The 24031-nt window shown below is 36.9% G+C and overlaps 2 protein-coding genes across 6 annotated transcripts; both read left to right on the top strand.

Annotated features, from left to right (window-relative positions):
* Positions 1 to 664: 664 nt before the first annotated feature.
* TAS2R38 (taste 2 receptor member 38) lies at positions 665 to 8829 on the top strand. Its single transcript, XM_003772574.3, has 2 exons — positions 665 to 1621; positions 8686 to 8829. Exons 1-2 carry the CDS (start codon positions 665 to 667, stop codon positions 8776 to 8778), a joined length of 1050 nt encoding a protein of 349 aa, XP_003772622.2. The 3' UTR covers positions 8779 to 8829.
* On the top strand, positions 7892 to 23635 carry CLEC5A (C-type lectin domain containing 5A). 5 transcript variants are annotated; one of them, XM_012551745.3, is made up of 9 exons: positions 7896 to 8094; positions 8839 to 8945; positions 12165 to 12233; positions 14194 to 14262; positions 14802 to 14870; positions 17290 to 17426; positions 19757 to 19863; positions 21762 to 21905; positions 22288 to 22354. In XM_012551745.3, the coding sequence occupies exons 2-8, from the start codon at positions 8858 to 8860 to the stop codon at positions 21874 to 21876; spliced, it is 654 nt and encodes a 217-aa protein (XP_012407199.1). In that variant the 5' UTR covers positions 7896 to 8094; positions 8839 to 8857; the 3' UTR covers positions 21877 to 21905; positions 22288 to 22354. The 5 variants fall into 5 exon arrangements, with proteins under 5 accessions (XP_031795089.1, XP_031795085.1, XP_031795087.1 ...); XM_031939225.1 differs by lacking the exon at positions 21762 to 21905 and having other exon boundaries at positions 7893 to 8094; positions 22288 to 23635; XM_031939226.1 differs by having other exon boundaries at positions 21762 to 22377.
* The last annotated feature ends 396 nt before the right edge of the window (positions 23636 to 24031 follow it).

Here is a 24031-nt window from a genome sequence, read left to right as displayed (position 1 = left end):
TTGTTTTGCATCCTGCCATCTCCCATGAGAATCCACAAGCAAATTCCAGCCTTTTTTGCACATGTACTTGTCTACGTTGACAGCTGGCTCAGGAAATAAAGACATTCTCCTATTTGCATTCCCATGCCCAGATTTCCTGGAGAAACTCTTCTGTGCAGCACTTTGATTTGATAAAAGTTCTAACATCACCTGTGAAGTGGTATCTGATGACCTGAGCATCCAGAATCTGGTCTATGTGAAAAGAGGAAAAATTAAACCCAAACAAACATTTTATACTCTTAAAAAAAAGTCAAGAGTTGTGTTCTTCTCCCTCCTTAGGGGATCTTGGCTTTAGAACTGAGAGGGCCCTTGGAGATTACTAAACTTCTCATTTTATGGATGAGGGAACTGAGGAATATAGACATTAAATGACTTGCCCAGATTCACTTAGGTACTAAGTATCTGAGGCAGGATTTGAATTCAGGTTTTCATGACTCTAAATTCAGCTACCTGTTCACTGGGCCATCTTGCTCCCTTCATTTCTAGGTCAGGGGAAAAAAAGCTGTAAGAAGTAGTTCCCAAGTTAGACTTTGAGAGTTCCGCTCTCAGATTTTGTTTCATGCTACACTGGGAGAAGCTGTAATATTCCTTCTGCCTGGGGTTATCCACCTAGAGAAGAAACAACATGGCTCCTCTGGCCCTGGCCATCACAGTGTCCTATGAAATCAAGTGGATGTATTTTTTCTTCTCCATCCTGGAATTGGCGGCGGGAATGCTGAGCAATGGCTTCATTGTGCTGGTGAATGTCTGGGACCTGGTGAGGAGACGCCAGCTGTCCAAGAGTGACCTTGTGCTGCTAAGTACGGGCACCTCTCGCATCTTCCTGCAGGCTTTGCTATTTCTGGAATCCGTTCACCTCACCCATTACCAAGTGATGAGAGATCCACTGAACTCCAAGTACAAAACTGTCATCTTATTTTGGATGCTTGCCAACCAGACCAGCTTCTGGCTTGCCACCTGGCTTAGCATTCTCTACTGTGCAAAAATTGCCCGAGTCTCTCACCCCTTCCTACTATGGCTTAAAGGCTGGCTCCTCATGGCTTTCCCGCAGCTGCTGCTGGGTTCCCTGATTGTTCCTTGGATCAGCGTCATCCCTTGCATGTGGAAACATTTCAGCTTTTTCTACTCCAACTCTGCAGTTTCATTCTCCAGCAACTTCACAGAAAAAAGCCTAGAGGAAAGATTCAATTTTTCCTATTTCTACCTTCTTTGCAATTTGGGAAATATTCTTCCCTTCCTGATCTTCCTTGCATCTTCTACTTTGCTTATCATCTCCCTGGGAAGACATTTGAAAACAATGTCAGCCCAAGCTACTGGCTCTGGAGACCCCAGCCTGGAGGCTCACATCATTGCCCTCAGATCTTTGATTTCCTTCCTTTTTCTCTATGTAATAGGATTTGTAGCTGCACTAGCAGCAGTTCCCCTCACCTTAGTTTTTTCCAGCAAGATTGGGGTGATGATATGTGTGGGGCTAATGGCCGCTACCCCCTCAATGCACTCAGTCATTTTGATTCTTGGCAATAGCAAGTTGAAAAAAGTTCTCAAAAACATTTTGCGTTGGGTTCAGAGCTTTTTAAAGGATGTGTAGTCTAGTGGGTAAGGTTCTGGACTAGATTTTGAAATACCTGGGTAAGTGGCTCCTGCACCTGGACTTAATCATTTAACTTTGAGCAAGGATCATAGACTAATTCTCATACAGGACAATCTCCTAGGCATTTCCTTCCAATATTAGAATGAGACACCATTGGGCCACTCAATAGTTAACAAAAGCAAGATTATTTAGCCATAATGGGTAAAGAATACGACAGTTTTAGTAGATGAGTTGTTTCCAGCCCATACCACCCAAACCCTATTTCTAAATGGAAATCTGTTTGGTCATAGAGGAGAGCATTTCATGCTTGATTTTTACTAATTTGCTTTCTTATTCCCTTAGATCAGATAGATAGATGGATAGATGAGCCACTGACTAAATGCTGACTGTTTCAGGCACTATAGTAAGTGCTAAGGATATAAAATCCAAGTCTCTTCCTTCAAGGAATTTACAATCTGATGAGGAAAGACAAAACATAAAGAGGAATTATAAAGCAGAAGGTACATAGAGAAGTGGTTTGGGGGCCTTCATTTCTGACAAGATGGTGTTAAGGGGCAAAGTTCAAAGTTAACATGGGGAAAGATGAGGATAAAAGCAGAAGCATAAGTGAGCATGGTAATGATGAGGCCTGAAAGTGGTGTGGAGGCCTGGTTCTAGACAAGATATGAGAAAACTCAATTTGTCAATATGGCCCTAGGCCATCAGAAAGCAGCCCACATCAACTACTTTGCAGCTTCTTAATTAGTCCAGCATACTGGCAGGGTAATGAGTAACCCTAGAAGACCTAGTAGTTTTTTGTTTGAGGGTGTTTTGGTGGCTTGTTTTGGAGAGGTTATTTTTTTTTTTTATTTTTGTTTGTTTGTTTTGCCTCACAAACTTTCCCGGATGCTCCCAAGGTAGAATTAGATTAAAAAAAAAAAAAATTATTAAGCATTTGCTATTTGTAAGATTCTGTATTAGCTGCTAGGGATATAAAAGAAAAAACAAAAAACAAAAAACCAGAACCTACCTTTGTGGAGCTTCCATTCTAATAGGGATTCAAAATAGTATAGTGACAAGAAAATTGAATTTGAATTAAAATACCAAGTCTGTCATTTACAAGTTTCATGATCTCAGGCAAGGCCCTTAGGCTCAGGTGGATTTCATTTGTATAGTGAAGGAATTGACTAATTTACTTTTTAAGCCCCTTCTGGATCTACTAGTTAATATGAGAATAGAGAGAGACCTAGAAGAATTAGAAAGAACTTGGAGTAAAGAAGAGGAAAGGCTTAAAGGAAGATGGATAACACAAAGAAAGTTGCATAGATAATTTAAACAGGCAAAATAACACTTGTGCCCTATATTTACTTCTAAACTGAAAAAAATAATGTCATTCCAGTGTATGATAGAATCCTTTTATAACATGGAATCAGATACATCATGGATCATATCATGTCTTCTGAGGCATAAGAAAAAAAAAAACTATTTTATGTGGGCAAGTCCTTGCACCAGTGAAGCAACATTTAAAAATATCTTGTTCTGTGGCAACTGTTCAATTTTTCCTAAATCTCATAATTTTTAATAGAATTATAAGGTTCTTTCTTTCAGGGAGCTTCTAGTTTGAGAGAAGAGGCAACTAACACTTGCATACATATGTGCACACATACACATGAATGAAAGCAAAAATAGTCACTTAAGCTTAATGTTTAAATACATACAAGTAATTTATGTCCCAACTTCTCCCAAAGTTTTAGAAGAACAGATATGAGGTCTGATCTTGGAGGATGAAACAAATATGTTGGTTTCCTTCTTTAAGCTCATCAAAATGTCCTCATTCCAAATGGTGTTTAAGGAAATGTTCTAAAGAGAGCTTAAGCATTTTTCAGGTCTGATTTTCCTTTACTAAAAGGTGTGACTGAGCAGTAACTCCTGGAAGTATATAACAGGCTAGGAGATGAATGACCTTGTGACTTTGAGAGGTCAGGAGTCTGTGTGTATAACAATGTCCACCTAACTTCAGTGTCCACCAAAGTGGCAGCAGTTAACTACAGGGGAAGCTCCTTCATTATTGAAGCTAGCCACCAACCAAAAAGAGGATTGTTTAAGGCTATTTTATGGGCAAGATATATATATATAATTGTTAGAATGATGTCATGCTGAAACAAAATATGAAAATCCTAAATGGCAATCTCGTAGGCTCCTTTTTGTTCTGATGAGATTTAAATATTTGTATTTCAGCATATTGTAATAGTGGTTATAAATTAAGTTACAGAATCTTATTATATATTTATTTTGGTCAAAAATGTACATTGTGAATATTTTGTGTTTTGCCTTCTTTTTTTGTGTAGAAATAAATCACTTGTCCTTTACCTGATTCATCTTGTATAATATGTACCTTTTTTTTTTTTTTAAACTCAACCCTTTTGGGGAGGGTACAAGATGTGAGCAATAATCTGATTTATTATGAATAAATATATGGGGCATGGGACTTCCAACCAAAAAAAGTGTGAGCACTTTTCTCATTAGAAGCAGGCTCACCCAGGACTAAACATTAATCAGAATGAGTGCCAAGGGACAGAACAGTACAGAGAAAGGAGTAGCTACATACCAGTCCCTGGGGCAGCAGTTCCTCAAAGTTAGGTCTGCATACATATAGTGTAAGATAGGTGCCTAAGTGTCGAAGAGAAATGATATAAATGTTTTGGCCATGGGGAAGCCTCAAAACAGAAAGAGTTCCAGCCATCAGGGATCCTTTCTCATTGAACTCCCCAAGAGGTCTGCATCTAACTATAGCTTTTCCTTTCTCCTCCTTACCCTTGATCCCACTTGTGTTTTCACCATACTTTCTCCTACAATATCAAGGGACTTGCAGTCTCAGTAAGTTAACTCACAAAGATTGCTTTAGTAGTAAGGGGAGATTTCCATATAAAGCCTCTCCTTGTAAGAGCAATGCTATTATTTTAGCAGAGCACAGTTTAAATTGAAAATCGGCTGCTGAGAATTATCTTCAGTGGCCCTTTCTGGTTCACACTTACGTCTCACACCAGTTCCAGAGTTTTTCCAGTCACGGAGAAATCAATAACTTGTTCATCTAAGCCTCAGTTATAATTCTAAGAATCAGGGGGAAAAAATTTCATGGCCATTCATAACTCAGTTCTCTTGAATTCTTCTCCTGCATTTCTCTAAATAACTGCTCCCTTTTTTCTAGTAAAGGCAATCCAAGACAAATGACATTAAACTATCTCTGAGAGATAACAAACTAATGAACAAAGCAACAATGTGGAACCATAGAAATTTATTAGAATTTAAGGTGATTTGAAAGATCACATAGGCCAGAGGAGATAGAATCAAGATAGTACAAGAAAGTCCTCTACTCTACCAAACAAACAAAAGAAAGCTGCTCCAAACATTTCCAAAGTACCTGACTGAATCCTAATCTGGAAATTAAGAGAAAAATCACAGTGAGTCATTTTTCCAGCTCAGATCAGCCTAAGGAGGTCAAACAACTATGAAGACACTAGTGTGGGTTCTAGGAATATGCAAACCTTGCAGGGGAAGGGAGCAAGGGAAAAGGGGCCCAGGCAAGAAGAAGTCCCAGAACCAGTGACCCAAACTGGAGTGAGATGCAGCAACAGATGCCACTTAGTAGTTTGTCATTCACTATCAAGTTTTTGGTCATATATCCAAGGTAGGCTGAAGAAAGGACCTGTACTTCAGAGTAGCATCCAGGGTGAGGAACAGATTTGGGTCTAAGCTGTATGCTGGGCAAGGAGTAAATTCAGAAGCCAAGAGCAGCAATATGGTTCAGGCCCCAGAGCAGGTCCTCAAGTCCAGCTAACAGACAGTTCTAAAGGTCTGAAAATGAATAACAAGAACAAGAATCCCCTACCCAAGAAAAGCCTACAGCTCTGTCACTTGGAACTAGAAGAACTTTCCAATTGGTGAATCTTGACTGAGACCAACAACAGTCTATTAGAATTCCAAATTAGATAAACTTAGAGGCCTCTCAATCAAGCCCAAACCCATGTCAGAAACTGAGTTCAGAGCAGCGTTGATTTGGGAGGATTGAAAGGACACAAGTTCCAAGTCTAAGTACTTGAGATTTTTTAATGACACAATATTCAATATCTCAAGAAAATAGCAGGACAAGCCTAAATATTCCCCTTGGAAGTATATAGAACCTGGCCCTAAAAAAGTCTGAAGTCAGAAGATAGACAAAAATTACATTGTTTTCTTTCTCAATTTTTTCCCTTTTTGATTTGATTTTTCTTGTGCATCATAATTATGGAAAAATATATAGAAGAACTGCACATGTTTAACATATATTGGATTACTTGCCATTTAGGGGAGGGAGTAGAGGAAAGGGAAGGAAAAATTTCAAACAAGGTTTTGCGAGGATGAATGTTGAAAATTACTTATGTATATGTTTTGAAAATAAAAAGGTTTAATAAAAAAGAAAATAGACAAAAATGAGCAAATTTTAAAAATAACACAAAAAGTAACTAATATTTGAGGTGACAAGGATGTTCAAGATACACAACTCAGAAAAAGAGCTGATGCCAAAATATCTATAATAAAACTGTCAGAAAAAACATGGCTCGAACACAAATACAACTAGAATTTCTAGGAAAAATGAAGCAAGAGATGATAAAAGTTTTTTACGCTATTATTTTTAAAGAGTTAAGAGACGTTCTATAAATGAAATGATCCTACTATAGGAAAAAGTTGGGGGAAAATGAAAACTGTGGAAGAAAATTGGAAAAGGAATTTATGGTTTGATAAAAGAGGTATAACACCCTGTCCAAGTGATAAACTTCCTGAGTATGTCAATAAACTAAATAGAAGCTGAAGACTCCATGAGGTAAAAAGAAATAATAAAACAAAGTCAAAAGATTGAAGAAGTAAAAGAAAATATAAGATACAAGAAAATGTAGCAAAAAAAATTTTGATCTGAAAAACAGATCAAGAAGACATAATTTTTAAGAATCATTAGACTAACTGAAAGCCATGACCAAAAAAATTGTTCTGTAAGAAATGATGAAGGGGATAGTTTCAGAGAAACCTAGGAAAACTTTTATGAACTGAAACAGGATGTGAGCAGACTCAGGAGAACGATGTATACAATGATAACAATATTGTAAAGATAAACAACTTCGAAAGACCTAGGAATTAATATCAGTTCATTGAACAAACATAATTCCAAAGAACTAATAATGAACCTTGCTATTACCTTCATGCTATCCACTCCGAGTGATATGGCCAGTGTGAAAAATAGTTTTGCTTGACTATACATAGTTGTGACAGGATTTTGCTTTCCTTTCTTTTTCATTTGGAAGCTTAAAGAATAGGCAGATTTGGGCTTATTAAAAATAATAAATTTTATTTTATAAAAAATCATATACCCCAAAGTATCTTTATTTTATTATTGCTATTAATTATTATTATCAATATTATTAACAATATATTTTGTTTAATAATTCATACTATTTCTATTAATAACAATTGCTAGCATTTATATATCTCTTTAAGGTTTATAGATTTATAGATATTATTTCATTTGATCCTCCTGATAAATTCTGTGATATTGGTGCTATTATTTTTCACATTCTACAGATGAGGAAACTGAGACTTAGAGAGAGAGGTTAAGTGGTTTGTTCAGGGTTAAGACAGCTATTCTTTGAGAAAAGATTTGAAGATTTCCTGGACTCCAACCACTTACCCATAATACAATTTCACTGTCTTTAAATGAGGAAACTGAGGGCAAGAGAAATGAGGTCATTTTCCCTTACTGACTCAATCAGTCATGATTTCTAACTTCAGGGTTCTTTATTCTTTTTGTCTTCCATTTCTTCACATTGATGCTTTCTGTACCCACCCACAAACATCCACACTTCCTCAAATTTCACTGCCTTCTCACTTCAAACATCCATCTGAGTGGTAGCACATTTAAATCACATATATATATATATATGTGTGTGTGTGTGTGTGTGTGTGTGTGTGTGTGTGTGTATGTATATATTTCATGTACTGTATCCATGGCCAGACTGGAGTCATTTTTAATTCACATGAATTTGGGGAGAGTGATCTTTCATGTTATGTGGACAAAAGCTTCCAAACTTTGGTGGTTATGCTCGAGTTTTTTTTCAAAGCAGTCAGGGTAAGATTGCAACAGCATGATTCAGGCATGTGGGCCCCTTTCCTTATGCACTTGCCTGCCAGAATATTTTTTTTTAAAAAGCAGTTTTGTATCTTCCCCCCCAGTTGGTCTCCTCCTTTCTTCCCCCCCCCCAAAAGCCAGAAGAGGAAGAAGCACAGGAAGCAAAGGATGTTGCCAAGACCAAGAGAAGGTCTCAGAGGAAGCATCCCAACTTAGGGGAACATCAGAGGTCTGGAATCCCCCAGAGACACAAGCCCACTTGAGCAGGTGTTGGAGCCCTTTTTCCAAGCACAGCACAGCCCAAGCCACCTCCCAGGGGAGGTACTGGGTAAGTCTATCTTTTTTTCCTTTATAAAACTTTAGCTTCCTTCGGAATCTTTCAGGGGTATTTTCTACAGTGGAGTTAAATTTTAATTTATGGATTTATGTACCATGTTATTTGACATATATACATCTAGAATTGATGTAATGGTTCCTTAAACATAGTGTAATTTCCCTAATTCTCTTGACAATGTGAATTTCCATTTTTACTTTCTCTGGTAGTCTGATGACAACTTCTTGCTCTCTTGAAATGCTCTTACGCATGGTCAATCTCCCTGCCTTTCATTTCACATTATCTTAAAGATGTGTTTCTTGAAGATAGCAGGTTCCTGAGTTTTGTTTTTTTTTTTTTGTCTGTTCTACCTCAGTTACACTTTTAGTGTTTAGATTTGGGAGCCCAGAGTTCCGAAGGCTATAGCCACTCTGTGGCTATAGGTTAAGTATTTCAGGGGCTGGGGTATTTTTCTAGAGCCTAGACCAGGGTTACAAAATGTGAGTATACTTGGTGATGTGGGGCCATAAACGTGTTTGGGAGAGAAAATTCCCAATCTCTAACCCCTCAAGTAGTAAAAATAGGGTCCCAGAAGCACAATAAGAGAGGAGTTTAAAGGTTCTCTGGGAGGAACAAGACTCTATGTGCACTTTGGACCGTCTCTCTTGTCCCCTACAACCTTTAGAGATCTCCATGTAGGAAAGTCCTTTTTGGATAAATAACAATATGCCTAATAATGCTTCTCTCTGACCCATGCAGGCCTCCTACACAATTTACTATGGCCTGTATAAACTGGCACACGGTCATCTCTGTAGTCATTGTCCTGACTGTCAAAGCTGTTGGTACAACCTTTTTTCTCCTTTATTGTAAGTACTCAGTTCCCCTCCCACCCCTTTCTCTTTTATTCCATATCCCTCCCCTGGGAATAAAAGATTTAATGTTTGGTTAAGTCTAGTCCTTTACCTCTAGAACTGTCTGTGAAACTGCAGATGTCTGCACTAGACAAGACAGGTCAAATTCAATAATATATGGAATAAAATGTAGAATAAGAATTCAGTAAATTAAGAACAATAACATAATTGGCTAACTCAGGTTCCAAATACTGATACTTTGTATTTTCTCTATTTATCTGGGCAATTGGAGTTAAAGCAGTTTTCTTGTTTTTCTTTTTTGAATTTTGGAAAATCCAGTATTATCTAATTATAAAACTGGTGTAAGGTAATTAGGGTACCCATGTCATAGGATATGTAAGTGTTATACCAGCATGGTATAACACCAAGTATACATGGGATGTGTGGGGGTGATATGAGTCATTCATAGCATTCTTATCTACTCAGAGTCATGGTATAAAAGGCATCTTAACTGAGGAAGGATCTTTTTCTAAGTGTAGGAGTAAGATACTATAAATTCCCTCTTTCTCCCATACCAAAGTTTCCATTTCAAACCCAATGGAGGAGAAATGAGGAAGAAAATATTACTAGGAGTAAAATATTGTGCAAGAGACAATCTTCGCTCCTTATCCAGTCTGGAACTCTCCCTGCATCTGGCCACCCCTAGAGCTATAGAACAGTAAAGGCACATGCACCTTCTACTCCACTTCAACAAACTCCATTATCTCCCTATTATCTCCAGGATCAAATATGAAATCCTCTGTTTGGCATTCAAAGGCTTCACAATCTAGACCCATACTATAGTTCTGTTTTTTGTTTTTTGTTTTTTGTTTTAAAAAAAGGTTTTTATTTTCAAAATTCGCACTCTTACAAAACCTTGTGTTCCAAATTTTTTTCCCCTCTTCCCCCTATTCCCTCCCCTAAATAGCAAGTAATACAATAGGTGTTAAACATGTGCAATTCTTCTATACATATTTTCACATTTATCATCTTGCTCAAGAAAAATCAAATCACAAAGGGAAAAAATGAGAAAGAAAACAAAATAAAGCAAGCAAACAACAATAAAAAAGGTGAAAATACTATGTTATGATCTACACTCAGTCCCCACAGTCCTCTCTGAGTGTAGATGGCTCTCTCCATCACAAGTCTGTTGGAACAGGCCTGAATCACCTCATTGTTGAGAAGAGCCTCGTCAGTCAGAATTGATCATCACACAATCTTGTTGCTGTGTACAATGTTCTCTTGGTTCTATCCACTCTGCTTAGCATCAGTTCATATTTCTGGTTTTCTTTCACCTTCAGTGCAGTGACACTGGCATTTCCTGCTGTTCCTCAAACAAGATACTCCGTATCTCTGCTCCAGGCATTTTCTCTGGCTATTCCCAATGTCTGGAATGCTTCTCTCCTCATTTCTGCTTCCTGACTGCCCCAGCTTCTTTCAAATCCCAGACAAAATCCCATTTTCTACAAGAAACCATTCCTCCTTCCCTTTTATGTTATTGTCTGTATATTGATTATAACCAATTTATTCTGAACATAGTTTGCTTGTATATACTTGTTTGCATGCTCTCTCCCTCATTAGACTGTGAGCTCTTTGGGAACAGTGACTGTCTTTGGCCTTTCCTTGTATCCCCAATGCTTAGCATAAAACCTGGTACATAGGAGGTTCTTAATAAATATTTATTGATTAATAAAAGAAAGGAAGAAATCATTGATTAGCAAATATTTATAGCTATTTACATGCTTGATACTGTATTAATAACTAAGAGAGATACAAAAACAATGCCCTTCTCCTCAAAGAACATAGACAGGTCCATACTAGATGGACAATTTCAAATAAGATCATAGAAACAAATATGGAAATATTTTAAAATGATTGTACATTTGTAACCTATATTAGATTGTTTAAAATTTTGGGGAAAGGCAAAGGAGGGAGGAAGAAAAAAATTAGGAATACAAAATCTGTCAAAAATGAATGTTGAAAAGTATTTTTAAAAATCTGATAGTTAAAAAAACAAATAAGATGATGGAGATAAGGGATGCACACCCATTACAAAGATTCCTTGAATTAGAGGATCAAAAATTGATGTTCCTTTATACATATATATGTGTATAATTTTCTTATTATTCATCCTAAATTAAGAAAGGTCATGTATCATAGGGAATAAAGAGCTGAGCATGGAGTCAGGAAGACCTAGATTCAAATTCTTCTTCAGACACTTATTAACTGTATGACCCTGGGAAAGACTTTTAATTTATCTCAGCCTCAATCTCCTCATCTGTAAAATGTGAATAATAGTAGTATCTACCTCCCAGGGGTGTTGTGAGGATCAAATAAAATAAGATTTGCATACCTATATAAATTTTATAAACATTATTGTTTTTCTTAATCTCTCAAGGCACAGGAAATTTTTAAGACTAACTTCTGCAATGGATGTAATCAGCATTTGTGGAAGAAATTAGCACACCAGGAATTCCGCTACTGAGGAGACATATTGATATGAGTAAAACTTAGGACTCTAGAATTGAAAGGACTAATTCCCCCTCCCCAAAATTCCCCATACTTCCACACATATATTGCCGGTGAAGAAATCAAAAATCTGAAAAGGTAAAAGGACTTCTCCAAGGTCAGAAGATTGAAGTATTATCATTCTTTTCACTATTCCATGCTGCCACTTACTAGGTAAACTAAAACTTCCTCAGTCATACAGATCCTCAGTGTTCCCTATTGGGTCAGATTGCAGTGACCCACACTTGGAGAATTATATTTTAGCAAGAGGGCATAATCTCCCCCCCTCCCATGCAAATCCTCAAGTTGTCAGGCTACTGGGATTTTTCTTCACCTATAAGACCTACTGCCCTGCCTGGATAGTAATAAGGATATGGCCAGTCATCCTTGTGTGGCAAGTGGAAGAGGAACAGAGAAAAATATGTTAGCGTCTCTGGCTCGTCACAATAGTGTCCCAATGAGTCACAGTCTGCATTAATCCTTTGACTAAAATGAAGAGACTTGAGCTGTTACCTTTAAGAGAGACAGAGATGGAAATAGAGAGACAGAGACACAGAGAAGCAAAGCCACAGAGACAGAGAGAAACACATCATACCCCAGAGTCACATTACTGGAATCACTGGTGAAGAGTCTTTCTGGGGTGAAGCTTGTTTCTGGGGTGAAGCTAACAGCCAACTCTGTCTCCAGTGCCACAGATATTCCCTCCTGTCCTTGAAGAAAACTTCAACTCTACCAGCACAGAAAGAAGCACAACAGGTAATGTCTCTGTCAATGGACTGACCACTTAATGGACTCCCATTGTACCTTTCCTGACATTCTTGTAGACTGATTTTTGAGTTTATACCTGCTTTTGCCCCACTCCCTTATCACCTTCTTTTTCTTGGAAAAGTGAGAAATTTGGGTTTAGGAGGGCAATTATGAGTCCCAGCCAAAGGTAATGAGACTCTGAACTAAAATAAAGGATGTATAAAAGAGAGAGGAGGTTGGATAGGAGAGATATTTGGAGATTAATCAATAAGACGTGGCAGCTAATTGTCTATGAGGGTGGTAGGTGGTTGTGAATCCAAGTAACTGACCAAATGGTGACTTCCAACAGAAATAGGGAAATTTGGGAGGAGAGACAAATTGAGGATACAGTATAGTAAATTCTAATTTTGTATATTCTGAGCTTAAAACGACTTCAGGAGATTCAAACTAAATGACATAATGTATAGCGTTTAATTTCTGCTCTCAGTTTCCTCAACTGTAAAATGGAGAGAGTAATAGTTCTTACAATATAGCATTGCTGTGAGAATAAAAGGAAATATTTAAATTGTCCTATGTAAGTGTTAGTCATTAATACTATTACTACCATTATTATTGTTGTACAGTAATAAGTAATGTTGAACTAAAGAATAAAAGGGAGATTAAGGAAGCATACAAGTGGTAATTGAACAAATGGGAGCTGATGAGTTCCTTGAGAGATAGAGAATTAAGAAAAGAAGATCCAAATCAAAGTTTGGATGAAAAAAAAAGATAGGAGAAGAATGAAAATTTGGCAAACGAAAATGAGAAATGATGGTTAGACAAATAATAGAAAATCAAGAAAGCATAGTGTCATGGAAACCAGGGAAGAAAGATTATGCAATAGTGGATCATCAGCATCCTTAAAAACTTCAGATATTAAACAGAATAAGAATTAGGAAAGATCATTGGCTTTTGCAGATAAAAGTTACTTGGTAAACCTTGGAGAAAACAGTTCCAGTCAAATAGTGGGTTGAGAAGCTCTACCACACTATACTGAGAAGGGAGTGGAAGTCCATGTCTATGAAGGAAAGGTGAGAAATATTGAGCATAGAAGACCCTTTCTGAAAAAATAAAAATTAAAAAAAGAAGACCCTTTCTAGAAGTTTGGTTGTGGGGAAAGAGACATAGGGTTGTCCTTTAAAGGGATGTATCAAAAAAAAATTTAAATTAAAACTTTAAAAAAGGAGGTAGTTCAGTGGATAGAGTGCTGGGTCTAGAGTCAGCAAGACCTGAATTCAAATCTGGTCTCAGACATTTACTAACTGTGCAACTCTAGGCAAGTCATTTAACCTCTGTTTACCTGAAATGGCAAGCCACACCAGTATCTTTGCCAAGAAAGTCCAGTGGACACTCCTGACATGCTTATTCCAAGATAAGATGGAGAGTTCCAAAACAAAAAATGGATTCTTTTCATCAACCACTCTAAAGTAATTTATTTAAAATAAAAAGAAAGAAAAGGTGAAAGAAATTTGAGTGTGTTTATATGTGCCAGGGAAGGAATCTCTAAGATAAGGAGAAATGAAAAGACAATATTTGGGATCTACTAGAAATAAACCCTAGGCTTAAATTTGGGATGCCAGACATAAAATTGGGATGTGATATAACTAGAGGACAAAAAAAAATCAATAAATGATAATGTGCTATTGACTGGTGAAGCACAGAGCTGAAGAAATTCAAAGAAAAAATGTGACCTGAGTGAAAATAAGACTTGTGTCACCCAGGAAATCTTTATTATAGAAGCCAATTCTTGAGATGGGTTTTAAAAAAAAAAAAAGTTCCTAGAATTTTGAGTTGGAAAGACATTAGAGTTCAATCTCTATCGAATAAAGAAATGAAAGTTTGTAGAAGTTAGTAACCTCTCCAGGGAATCACAGATTTAAAAATAGGATTTTGATACCAGGGCTAAGATCAACAACTATTCTATTTACAGTGCCATGGACATCTCCCATTACCTTTGAAGAAAATTTCAAATACTTCACCACTGAAGCCAGCAGAACTGGTAACATCTAGAGAAACCATCCCATGTGACTTCAATAGTCCAGCCTTTTGGTCTCTCTTCCCATTGTCAACTTCATGACATCCCTTTCTTCTAATTGTACTGTCACTGCCACCCATATTTTCAAATTTCTTTCTCTCTCTCCTCCCTTGCTCTTTCCTCTCTTTCCCTTCTCTCTCTCCCTCCTTCCTTTCTTCCTTTGTCCCCTCTTTCCTTCCATTTCCTTCTCAACAATCCAAGCACTCGGAACACAAGGCATAATCATGCAAAATAACTATAGAACACAAAACTCAGTACCCCTAGAAAAGTTCTGGGGAAATTCAAAGAAAGATTGTGGATGGGACCAGTGTGGATGGTTTCTTGAGGAAATGATTCTTAAGCTGGCTTTTGAAAAACCATATTTAGAGCTGGAAGGGAACTTAGACTTATTTTGCAGATGAGAACATTGAGATTCAGAAATGTCATATGTAGGAAATAGAAAAGCCAAGACTGGAGCCTTGGTCTTCTTCAGGATCAAAGCCAACAACTGGTTTTATTTGCAGTTCCACAGACTTCACATGTCACCTCTGAAAGGAACTCCAGACATCTCACCACAGAGAACAGCAGAGCAGGTACCTTCTAGGAAAACCATCATGTTTGCCTTCAATGGTCTGCATTGTAGATGAGCTCTTCTTACTATTCTCTTTCTGGCATCCTTTTCTCCTACCGATCAAGTTACTGCCACTCCTGTTTTCACCCTTATCTCCCTTCCTCCCTTTCTTATTTCTTTCCTTCTTTCCTTCCTTGTCTCTATTTTTCTAACATTATTTTTCTTGCCAGGGAAGAGAGAGAGATTTTATACCTTACTAGAACAATATTTTCCTCACTCCTCCTTTCTCCTAGAGCTCTTTGACTATTTGTCATTGATGATTTGAAAGTTTTTCATGGGATAATCAAAAATCACATCATAGCACTTTAAGATTCACAAAGCACTTTGCTCAAAACAAGTATTAGTCAAGTCAACAAGCATTTATTAAGAATCTGTTATGTAGGGCAGTTAGGTGGCACATTGGATAGAGCATCAGCCCTGAAGTCAGGAGGACCTGAATTCAAATCTGAACTCAGACACTTAACATTTCCTAGCTGTGTGACTCTGAGCAAGTCACATAACCCCAGTTGCCTCAGCCAAAAAAAAAAAAAATCCATTATGTGATGGGCTTCATGATAAGAACTGGAAATACAAAGAAAGGTAAAAGAAGCTTCTGCTTTCAAAAAGCACACAATCTGGTGATGCAAATGACTATGAACAAATAAGCTTATGGACAGGACTACTACAGGTAAGCTTAGAAGGAAGAAAGTAATGTTAAGGGAGATTGGGAAAGCTTTTTTTCTCTCAATGGAATTTTTTTTCTAATTACATATAAAAATGGTTTCAGTATTCATTTTTGTAAGATTTTGAGATCTTATTTTTTTCTTACTTTTCCTTTCTTACCTTACCTCTTCCCTCCCCAAGATAATAAGCAATCTGATATAGTTTATACATATACAAACATTTTAAACGTATTTCCACATTTGTCATGCTATGAAAGAAAAATCAGACCAAAAGGGGAAAAGCTACAAGAAAGAAAAAGTAAACAAACAAACAAAAGGTGAAAATAGTATGCTTTGATCTCCATTAGTCTCCATAGTAAGTGAGTGAGAACTCTGGATATGAATGACATTTTCTATTTGGGAAAGGCTTTTTACAAGAGATAACACATTAGCTGGGACTTCAAGAAACCTAGAAGACAGAGTTGAAGAAAGAATTAATTAATAAAATAGTAATTTTACTATTTAGTCATTTTACATTTGAGGAAATTGAAATTGAGAGACTAAACTGAGTTTACAATAAGTAGCAAAATAAGTGTCAAGCCAATTTTCTCGATCGAAGTTCTATGTTAGCTTCACAGTATTATAGAGGTACCACGCTGCCTATTAAGGGATAATAGATCTGATTATGGATGAGAGAAGTTTAAAGGTAATTATTTGATGACTTCTTGAACTAGAGCAATATTTCCGTTCCCTCATCAACCAATCTCTCTTTAATCTCTTCCTTTTGGCTTCCATCTATCATGTTCTATTACAACTATTCTCAATAATGTCATCAATAAACTCCTCATAAAATATAATGGACTTTTCTCTGAACTTATTTTGTTTAATCTTTCTGTCGCATTATAAATTGCTTCTTCAATATCTTTCCCCTTTATCTTTCCAGACTCTAACTATCCTTTTCCTTCTCCCTTATTTCTCCAACTTCTAACAAAATCTCCTTTCCTCTGCCTTCCAAAGACATCTCCACTTGAAGGATCCATTGTCACTTCAAATGCATCTTTTAAAAAACCAAACTCATTATTAAGCCCATGAAAACAAATTCCCTCTTTTAAATGATTAATGTCTGTCAATAATACTATCATTCCTAATCACATTTCTTGGATGCTTCCTTTCCCTCAATCTCCATGTCTAATCAATCATTAAGTCATTTTGATTTTCTGCAAAATGCTTCTGTGATCTGTGATTTTTACTATCCTTATGTAAAATCAAGTCCTTTGTCCTTGGCACTTAAACTACAGGGGAAAAAAGCTTTCTAATATAATTTCAGGTTCTATGCCTTCCATAATGATGGACAAATATAGAGATAAGCATATCACTTTCAGATTTTTTTAGATGCTGGTTGATGGGGTTAGAAGACAATAATATAAAATTCAACACATATATAGTGTTAAAAAAGCACCAAATACTAAAATTATTATTCCCAAGAAATCCACAATTTATTTTAAAAGTTAAGACAGAAATACAGAAAAAAAGCTAATACGAAATACCGACAAACAAAAAGTTAATATAGAAATACCTACAATAGCAAATATGTGCCATAGGAATGGTATGAATTTTCCTTTATTTGTTCCCTATTTGTTTCATTCATCCAATTCTTCATTATCCTAATGGATCATCCCTTTTCCAAATGACTGCTTTTTGACAGTCTCCCTATATCTCTTTTTTTTTCTCAACCTTCAGTCTGCCCCATTCGGTGGGATCTTTATAAGGGGAGATGCTATTTCTTCTCTACCAATGAAAGAAACTGGGAGGATAGTCGGAACCAATGCACGAATGAAGGGGCCACACTGGCAGTTATCAACAACAAAGAGGAGCAGGTAAGAGCATCATACTAGAAGAGGAAAAGAACACCATTCTAGATCCCTAGTTAGAATGGAAATACTTTCTTTTGGAGTAGGAATGAGAACCTTCCTCCTCCATTTGGTATGTACACCAACTTCAATGTGTGGTGTGATACTTACAATGCTTAACCTCTTTTTTTGGTAAGAAAGACAATGACCCTGGAATTTTAGGGGGGGCTGTGACCAGTTATTTGTAGGAAGTAGGAGAGGCATTCCAGCTAGAACTGGAGATAATGAGGAGGAAGAATGTGAATCAGAGAGGTCACTTGAGAAGCTACATGGTATAGTAGAAAGAATACTAGAATGGGTGGATGAGAGAAAACTTTGTTTCAATAGTCATGAAGATGATCAGACATCAAATTTGCCAAGGCCATCCAATGCCATTACCAGTTATTTTCACTTTTGTCTTGGCATTGAATTTTGATGACTTTGGATGCGAGAATGAGGCTGATGACCTTGTGCAACTTAACCTCATTTAAATCTAATTCAGGCACAAGTCAAGACATCACCCCATGTTGTCCTTGTTCCTCTTCAAAAACAAAGCCTAAATGGCAGCACAACTTTTCTTGAGGAAGTGTATTTGTTTTCAAATATTGTTTTGTTTTTCTTTTATTATTTTTCTTTTCTCCAGTGGAAAGAAAATAAATGCTTTTTCATTTAAATGAAACAAAAACAGAATTTTTAAAAAGAATATTAACTAATCCCATTTCTAATAGTTACTTCCAGTGAGACCATGAGTAAATCAGAATTTTCTGGGGCCTCCGTTTTTTTTTTTTAATCTGGAAAATGAGGAAGTTAGAATAGATGGCCTTGGGGCCCTATGAATTTGACTTGTGCTTACTTCAGTCTATAAGTCAATAAACATTTATTAAGCATTTACTATGTGACAGGCATTGTGTTAACTACAGTTGATACAAAGAAAGGCAAAAGGCATTCCTTAAAGGAGCTTATGGCCTAGTGGTTGAGACAGGAAGCAAAAAACTATGTACAAACAAGCATTCTATAGGATAAGTTGAAAATAACCCAGCAAGGAAAGGGAGTAGAATTTTTTTCCCTCAATTTGTATAGAAAAATTTAGAAGAAATAAATTGTTATGAAGAAATTGCCTGGCTAGCAAAACTTTATTTTTTTTTTATTACAGCTTTTTATTGACAGAACATATGCATGGGTAATTTTTTAACATTGTCGGAAAGGGATTAGAATTGAGACAAAATGGGAAAAGGTCCCTGAGGAAGGGGGAATTTTAGCTGAGACTTGAAGGAAGATAGAAGAGGTAGAAATAAGGAGGAAGAGCATTTTAGGATGGGGAGATCTTTCAGTGAAAATAAATTTGGTAGATGAGGAACAAGAAGGCCAGTGTCACTGGACCAAAGACTACTTAGTGTTGGGGAATATAAAGTATAAGAAGACTTGAAATGTGGAGGGATGGGAGGCAAGAAAGTTATGAAGGGCTTTGAAAGACAGTTTTTATTCTACACCTCCCACCTCCTCAAAAAACAACCCTCAGAATCACTGATCACAGGTAGGTATTTTCAGTGTCACTGGGGGCCTTTAAAAGGAGACCAGGAGATCACTTTGGGCAACAAAATGGTTCCAGGCCTGCTGTCAAGAAGATCTGAATTCAGATCTGAGCTCATCTATATTTACTTTGAGTCAATCATTTACCTCTCTAAGCTGAGTTTTCATCATCTATAAAATAAGGAAGTATGGCCAGATAACCTCTAAGGATCCTCCTAAGCTCTCATTATGTGAACCTAAATTATACACTTGTATTCAATATTTATATATTTAAGTTACTTATTGTACACCAAGATCTCTTTCCTCATTTTACAGCTGAGGAAATTGAGGTACTGAGAGTTTGGTGAGTTGCCCATGAGACTAGTCAACAGCAGACCCAGGATTTGAAGCCTGTTTGCAATATATTATTATCTTTTTTCTGAATTATTTGCAAATTTTTATATCCACGCTGTCTTCTTTTAGGATATATACAGGAAACATAGATTGACCCAGAAAATAATGTCATTGTTTGTTTGTTGCTGCTCCTTGGTTTTGTTATTGTTTGGTGGAAGAGGTCTTGTAGGGTAAAGATATCAAGATATTTTAAAGTGTTGTTGTTGTTGCCATCCAAGTGGCCTGAATTATTTCTGATTTGGTTTCTATACATTATTGATCTCTTTCTTTTGTGGGCAATTGAACTGACCGTAAAATGAAGAAATAGTCCCTCAGGATGTCAGGGGCAGTCACACCTATGGCTTTAGCCTAGGACAGTGAGAGTTGTTATTACATTGACCTAATTTCCTTTCCAGAAGTTTCTCCAGGAGAGAGCTGGCACGGAGATATATTTCATGGGCCTTCGATACCAGATTTCACTAGGAAGTTGGCAGTGGATTGATGGCTCAGAATTTATGATCAAGTAAGTTAGACAGACTTTAGGGATTCCGTTTGACATAATACAGGAGCATGATCCATGATTCTTCTATCAAGGACTACTGAATAGACATTGAATTGATTCTCCTCATTCCTCTGCCTGTTCTCCACTGTCTTACTGAACCCTCTCTTACTGGCCTTTTCCTCCAAGGTCCTATAGACACATCATCTTTTCTAGAGAAAGAATCTCAGAAAAAAGATGTAAAGGGTTTATCAGAGATGAGTCTTTTGGTTAGAAATTATTGAGTTTTAATGATATCATTCCCTAGAAATGAATCAGGGCATGAATGAGAAAATTTCATTGTAGATATCACAAGGCTAAAACATATAATATGCTAGAAGTTTATGAACCAGTGTGGCACAGTGACAGAAGCATTTATTAAGCACCTACTATACTATATATATATATAGTATAGTAGGTGCTTAATAAATATATATATATATATATATATACACTATATATGTGTGTGTGTGTATATATATATACACATACTATGCTATAAGCTAAGCCTTATGCTAAGAACTTTTCAATAGTGTCTCATTACATCCTCACAATAACTTTGGGAATTAGATGCTATTATGATCCCTATTTTACAGTTGAGGAAATTTGAGAAAGACAAAGCTTAAGTGACTTGCCCAAAGTCATATAGCTAGAAAGTACCTGTAGTTGGATTTCAATTCAGTTCTTCCTGAAGTGGGCCCTCGTGCTGTTATTCACTATCCCACCTCTCTGTGTCAAAAATTAGAGCACCTGGGTTTGAATTTACTATTTCTATGACCCTAAGCAAGCTCCTTGATTTCAGTTTCACCACCTTAAAATTAAAGGATTGGATTATATCACATTTAAGTGATATATCTATGTCTTCCAATTCTTATATCTATGTATTGCCACCTACAAATGGCTGATGTTGACCCTTACCTCTCTGTATTATGTACCTTATTGCCTAGCTGCCCCAATCATAGATGTCATTGGAAGTTTTCAAGAATTTGTTGTTGGGGCAACTAGGAAGTTCAATGGATAGAGCACCAGCCCCAAAGTCAGGAGGACCTGACTTCAAATCTGGTCTCAGACACTTCATATTTCCTAGCTGTGTGACCCTGAGCAAGTCACTTAAATCCTGTTTGCCTCAGTTTCTTATCTGTGAAATGAAACTGAAAAAGGAACTGGCAAACCATTTGCCATTATCTTTGCCAAGAAATCCCCAAATGGGGTCACAAAAATGGAATGGAAGCTCTGATTGATGGAATAAGGAGATTACTTTAGAGTTTGGAAAACTTTTCAGGGCAGCACAAACTTAAGTACAGTGCTACAACAGGAGAGAGGTAGATAAGATCACAAGGGTCCCCCTAGTTGATGAGAGATTTGGTTGCATAAAGGGAGAAGAAAGCATGCCAAAGACAATATTCCTCTTCTTCCCCTATTTCCTGTTCCATTCCCATGAATGCCTTTGCAAGGACCCCAGACTGAGTCTAGGATAATTACTTCTATATTTCAGCTACATTATACATAAAAATTGACTTTTGTGGAATATCCTAGGAATCTACTCCCCATTTTTAACATGAAAATGTGTTTTGATACCTAAACAATGTTTAACCATCTTTGAGAATGCTATTCATTATACTTTGAGCAAAATTTATCTGTGTGTACTGAGAAGGTAAGTTTTGAGCCAGATTTCAAAGTAGATAAGGGCCAAGGATTGTTGGAAAAGGGGGAAGGAGAAGGGGATTAACATAGAGATAATTTTGTTTGAGTAGAGTAGCCTGAGCAAAAGCTTAACAATGGGAAAAACCAAAGAATGAGACCTAGTTACTATCCAAATCTAGGCCATAGCTCTGGTTCCTCCTCATGTAACTATCCTGACTTTCCCTCTTTTCCCCACCAAGCCATCTAAAAGCCTCGCCAAATTTTGACTGTGGGACCATAGGGCTTGATCCTGACGTGGAGATGGCATCTTGTAAGACTCCTCATCGATGGATATGTGAGAAGAGGGCATTATAACTCCTACAATTTTGGCACAGTTCCCTATGGTGAGGAGAGAGGGACATACCCTCCCACACACACACACACACACCCAAGGCCATTGGGGAACCCTCAAAGTGGGATGGACCTTTCAAACCTCCTCTTCATTCAGTGGAACACCCATATTCCTAAGGTAACACATCATCTTCTCTCGATCCAAAAGAGTGGCATTGGTTAGAGTCAGAAATGCCCAGGACTTCAAAAAAGAGATTTGAAGGAAAGATTCTTGAAAACAAGTTTAATAGGTGCTATTCTCTCTGTACATTTGATCACCCTAAGCTTATGTACTTTATTTTGGTATATTTTATTTTTTGATTAATTGATAAAACTTTTCCACACTAATTGTCTTGATTGAATTATAGGAAAAAATTACTTTCATCCTTTTTTTAGGTCACAAGAACTACAGAAATCCAATTATTCTGCAGAGGCCAGAGGTGGAAGAAAAATCTTTGCCACAACAGTTCTGAGATGTGGCCTGTTAGAAAGAAAAATTTCATTTAGAGTGATATGAGATTTAATATGAATACTATCTCCCTTTATGCTTGAAATATTTATTTAAACACATAGGTAGATAATTATTCTAAATAGAACCAGCTATGAACACACACACACACACACACACACACACACACACACACACCCCTCCACACACTGACTTATTGGGTATAAGGGAGACAATCAGGGTTAAGTGACTTACCCAGGATCACACCTGGACCTAAGGGTTCCTCCTGATTCCATGCTGGGGTTCTATCTACTGAGCCATCTAGCTACCCTTACATGATTGTTAATATTTTTTAACCATTAATTTCCTTGGACCAAACCTAGAAAAGGAAGTTAGGAAAACAGGATGCAAGTGGCCATAATAGGTTTGTGCCATACCAAAGTGTCCCAACATCCTCACTAACCATTGTGTGCAATAGAAAAGTAAAGCTAAGAATTGAAAGGGACCTTAGATAACTGAAACCACTTCTATAAATGTGCTCAGAAATCACAAAACACTAGAGACCAAGGCCTGATTTATTGTCTAATTGATTATCTTCACTTAAGTAATGGAGAAAATGTTCATAGAGCTACATTACATTTAAAAGTGTGTCATCTTTCAGAGAGCCATTAAATATTCACCAACAAATTCTTGTGTAGATCATGTGAGATAGTCACCTGAACAACTTTGTTTTACATTATTATATATTTGTACTGACTAGAAATATCAACTTATAGCTTTCATTTGTAGACCATAATGTTTCCTCCTAAAATAATATGAAACTTGATGTAGTTCAGTAATGTCTAACTCTTTCTTCATGACCCATCTTCGAGGGCTTCCTTGGCAATGACACTGGAGAGCTTTCCTTATCCAGTTCATTTTACAAATGAGGAAACTAAGGGGAAAAGGGTGAAGTGACTTACCTAGAATCCCTTAATAAGTGTCTGAGGCTAATGAAGATATTTTCTTGATACCAAGCCCAGGGCTCTATCCATTGTCCCCTCAGCTACTCCCAGTATGGGACTGGTATATTCTTTTTACATTATAATCCCTCAAATATTTATAAGTAGATTTCAAGTCTTCTTTTAGTCTTATTTCTTTCTACTTTTATTTGTAAGACTAAAAGGCTTTGTGTTATTTGCTCCTCTAAACAGGTTTTTGAAGCTGTGATCCTGATTTATACCCATGTTGTTGATGTTGTTCCATCATTTCAGTCATGTTCAATTTCTCATGACCCTATTTAGGATTTTGTTGGCAAAAATAATGGAGTAGTTTGCACTTTTTTCTCTATTTTGCAGATGAGGAAACTGAGGCAAACAAAGTTTATCCAGGGTCACACAGCTAGAAAATATCTGAAGCCATATTAGAACTCAAGTCTTCCTGACTCCAGGCCTGGCACTCTATTCACTGTGCCACCCAAGCTAATCCCTTTTAGCAACATAGGCTAATCCAACCAGAGGTCCCTTTAACATATAGGGAATACTGAAATTTGTACAAGGATTTCAGTAACACAAATGGTGATTTTTTTTTAAGGGAATTGTACAAAATATTTCTTCAGAATCACTAAACACATAGGACACTTGAAATTTGTCCTAGTGGATCCTTGACACTCCACTGAGAAATTCCCTTAACTGACAATAGGAAAAAGAAGTT

This window comes from Sarcophilus harrisii, chromosome 5, assembly GCF_902635505.1.
Source record: "Sarcophilus harrisii chromosome 5, mSarHar1.11, whole genome shotgun sequence".
Taxonomy (NCBI): Eukaryota; Metazoa; Chordata; class Mammalia; order Dasyuromorphia; family Dasyuridae; genus Sarcophilus; species Sarcophilus harrisii.
The sequence above is the reverse complement of the archived record's forward strand: the minus strand, read 5'-3'. Positions and strand labels throughout refer to the sequence as shown.